The following is a 2,177-nucleotide window of genomic DNA, read 5'->3' as shown; positions in this document are numbered from 1 at the left end:
GGCCGCGGCGCCGGGCCGGCCGTACCAGCGCGCGCGGAAGGCGCCGAGGGCCTCCGGCGTCGCCGCGGCGACGACCGCGGGGAGGCGGACGGGCACGCGCGCGGCGAAGAGCGGGCAGCCGCCCGCGTCCGCGAAGACCTTCGCGAAGTAGCGGTCGCGGAGCCGCCGCGCGAGGCCGCGGCCGTCGCGCTCCTCCTGGAGGATCACGGGCCGCTCGCCGTCGACGTCCGCGGCGCCGCAGGTCGCGCCGTAGAGCCACTCGCGGAGCACGCCGAGCGCCTCGCGGACCGCGGCGTCGGCCGCGGCGGCGTCCGCGGGCAGCGCGAGGCTCAGGCGGTACGTCGTGTCGAAGACGTTCGTCGACGCGTTGACGTCGGGCCCGTAGGCGCTGCCGAGCTTCCGCAGCCTGTGTGCAAATCAACCAGTGAGCTGGGACGTCGGGGCCAAACTTCAGAATTCTCTAGCTCGGTCACATCGAAGTCGATTCGGCTGATTTTTGGACGAATCGATTGCTCTCAGCGAGTTCTCGAAGCACGGCGGAAGTGCTCGTGTCAAAACATTCGAATACGCGCCCATTGAAGTTGGGTTGAAGATTTGATTCGCACACAGTCCGCAGCCAGTCGACGACGCCGCCGGACGCGTAGTTGGTCGTCGTGCGGAACGCGAGGTGTTCGCAGAAGTGCGCGAAGCCCCGCTCGTCGTCGCGCTCGAGGGCCGACCCGCACTTGACGACGAGGCGCAGCTCCAGGCGCCGGGACCCGGGCGCGCAGGGCAGCACGTAGACGCTGGGGTCCCCGGCCTCGACGACGGCGCCCGGCGCCAGCGGCAGCGCGCCGCCGGCGCCGGCCGGGGGGGGCGCGGCGTCGTCGTCGCCGGCGACCGACGCCATGGCTCGCGCCGTCGCCGCGGCGCGCCGCCCTTTCCGATGCCGAACAGCCCGAGACGGCAGAGCGCGACGAGAAGAACTTTGCTCACTCGACGCACACGGCAGCATCACGGCAGCGTGGCTTCGTTGAGGCCTCCCTTGTGGCAATTATGGACCGCTCCTCCTACGTTTAGAACGCGTCAAGGCAATCATGGACGCCGAGCGCGCGCGCATCCTCGCGGAGCTCGGCGCGACGAGCAACAGCTTCGCCGCCGAGGGCGCCGACGCGCCGCCGTCGGCCGACGCGCCGCCGGCGGAGCGGCCGCCGCCGGCGGAGGCGCGGCCCGAGGACGCCATCCCGGACCGGCCGGAGAACGCTGCCGTGCGCGACTTCCTCGCGCACGCGCCGAGCAAGGGCCTCTGGATGCCCATGGGCGTCGAGGTCAAGGTCATGAAGTGCTGGCGCTGCAAGGCCTACGGCCACCGCACGGGCGACCGCGAGTGCCCGCTCAACGCCACCGGCAACGTCGTCCTCGACGCCGAGCGCGTCGCGCGCGAGGACCCCATGGCGGCCCTCGCCCTCAAGCGGCAGCGCGACGACGCCGCCGCCGCGCCGTCGGCGCTCGAGGCGCTCGTCGGCGAGATGCGCGATGAGCGCCGCGCGAGGAAGCGGCGGAAGAAGGAGAAGAAGCGGAAGAAGAAGAAGAAGAAGGAGAAGAAGAAGAAGAAGCGGAAGCGCGCCGCGTCGTCGTCGTCGTCCTCGTCCTCGTCGTCCTCCTCGTCGTCCTCGAGCGACGATTGATCCCCGCGGCGCGACGACCGAGCGACGAGCGATCTCCGCGGCGCGACGCCCCGCGCCGGGGCCTCCGCCGCGGCGCCCCGGGTGCCTCCGCGGCCGCGAAGGCGACGCTGGGGCCGCGAAGGCGACGCTGGGGCCGCGTCGACGGCGGCGCGCCCGCGTCCTCGGGGGCCGCGGGCGGCTCGGCCTCGAGGCGGGCTCGGCGGCGGGCTCGGCTTCGGTTCCGTCGCGACGCGACGAACGCCGCCGATGCCGGCGCCGACGCGACACGGCGCGCGTGGCGGCGCTGCTCGACGACGACGCGCCGGCGTCGGCGTCTTCGACCGGACGCTCCACGCGAAGCTCCTCGCACGCCGCGGCGACGCGCGCGTCCCGTCGGCCTGCGGACGCTGCTCGCGAAGCTCCTCGCACGCCGCGGCGACGCGCCAATCACGTCGGCCTTCGACCGGACGCCGCTCATGGGCGCGCGCTTCGCGCGGCCAGGCGGTCGCCGCGCGCGCGGCGGCCCGCGTG

At 74.0% G+C, this 2,177-nt stretch overlaps 1 protein-coding gene across 1 annotated transcript; it reads left to right on the top strand.

Moving 5' to 3' along the window:
- Window positions 1-1,181: 1,181 nt before the first annotated feature.
- Window positions 1,182-1,460, top strand: AURANDRAFT_7956 (hypothetical protein; the record flags this gene model as incomplete). Its single annotated transcript, XM_009042902.1, has 1 exon — window positions 1,182-1,460. A coding segment is annotated over one exon (279 nt), but the record flags the coding sequence as incomplete, so codon positions are not given.
- Between the last annotated feature and the right edge of the window lie 717 nt (window positions 1,461-2,177).

This window comes from Aureococcus anophagefferens (assembly GCF_000186865.1).
Source record: "Aureococcus anophagefferens unplaced genomic scaffold AURANscaffold_39, whole genome shotgun sequence".
In the NCBI taxonomy this organism is placed as follows: domain Eukaryota; class Pelagophyceae; order Pelagomonadales; family Pelagomonadaceae; genus Aureococcus; species Aureococcus anophagefferens.
Note: the sequence above shows the minus strand (reverse complement) of the source record. Positions and strands in the feature narration are given on the sequence as shown.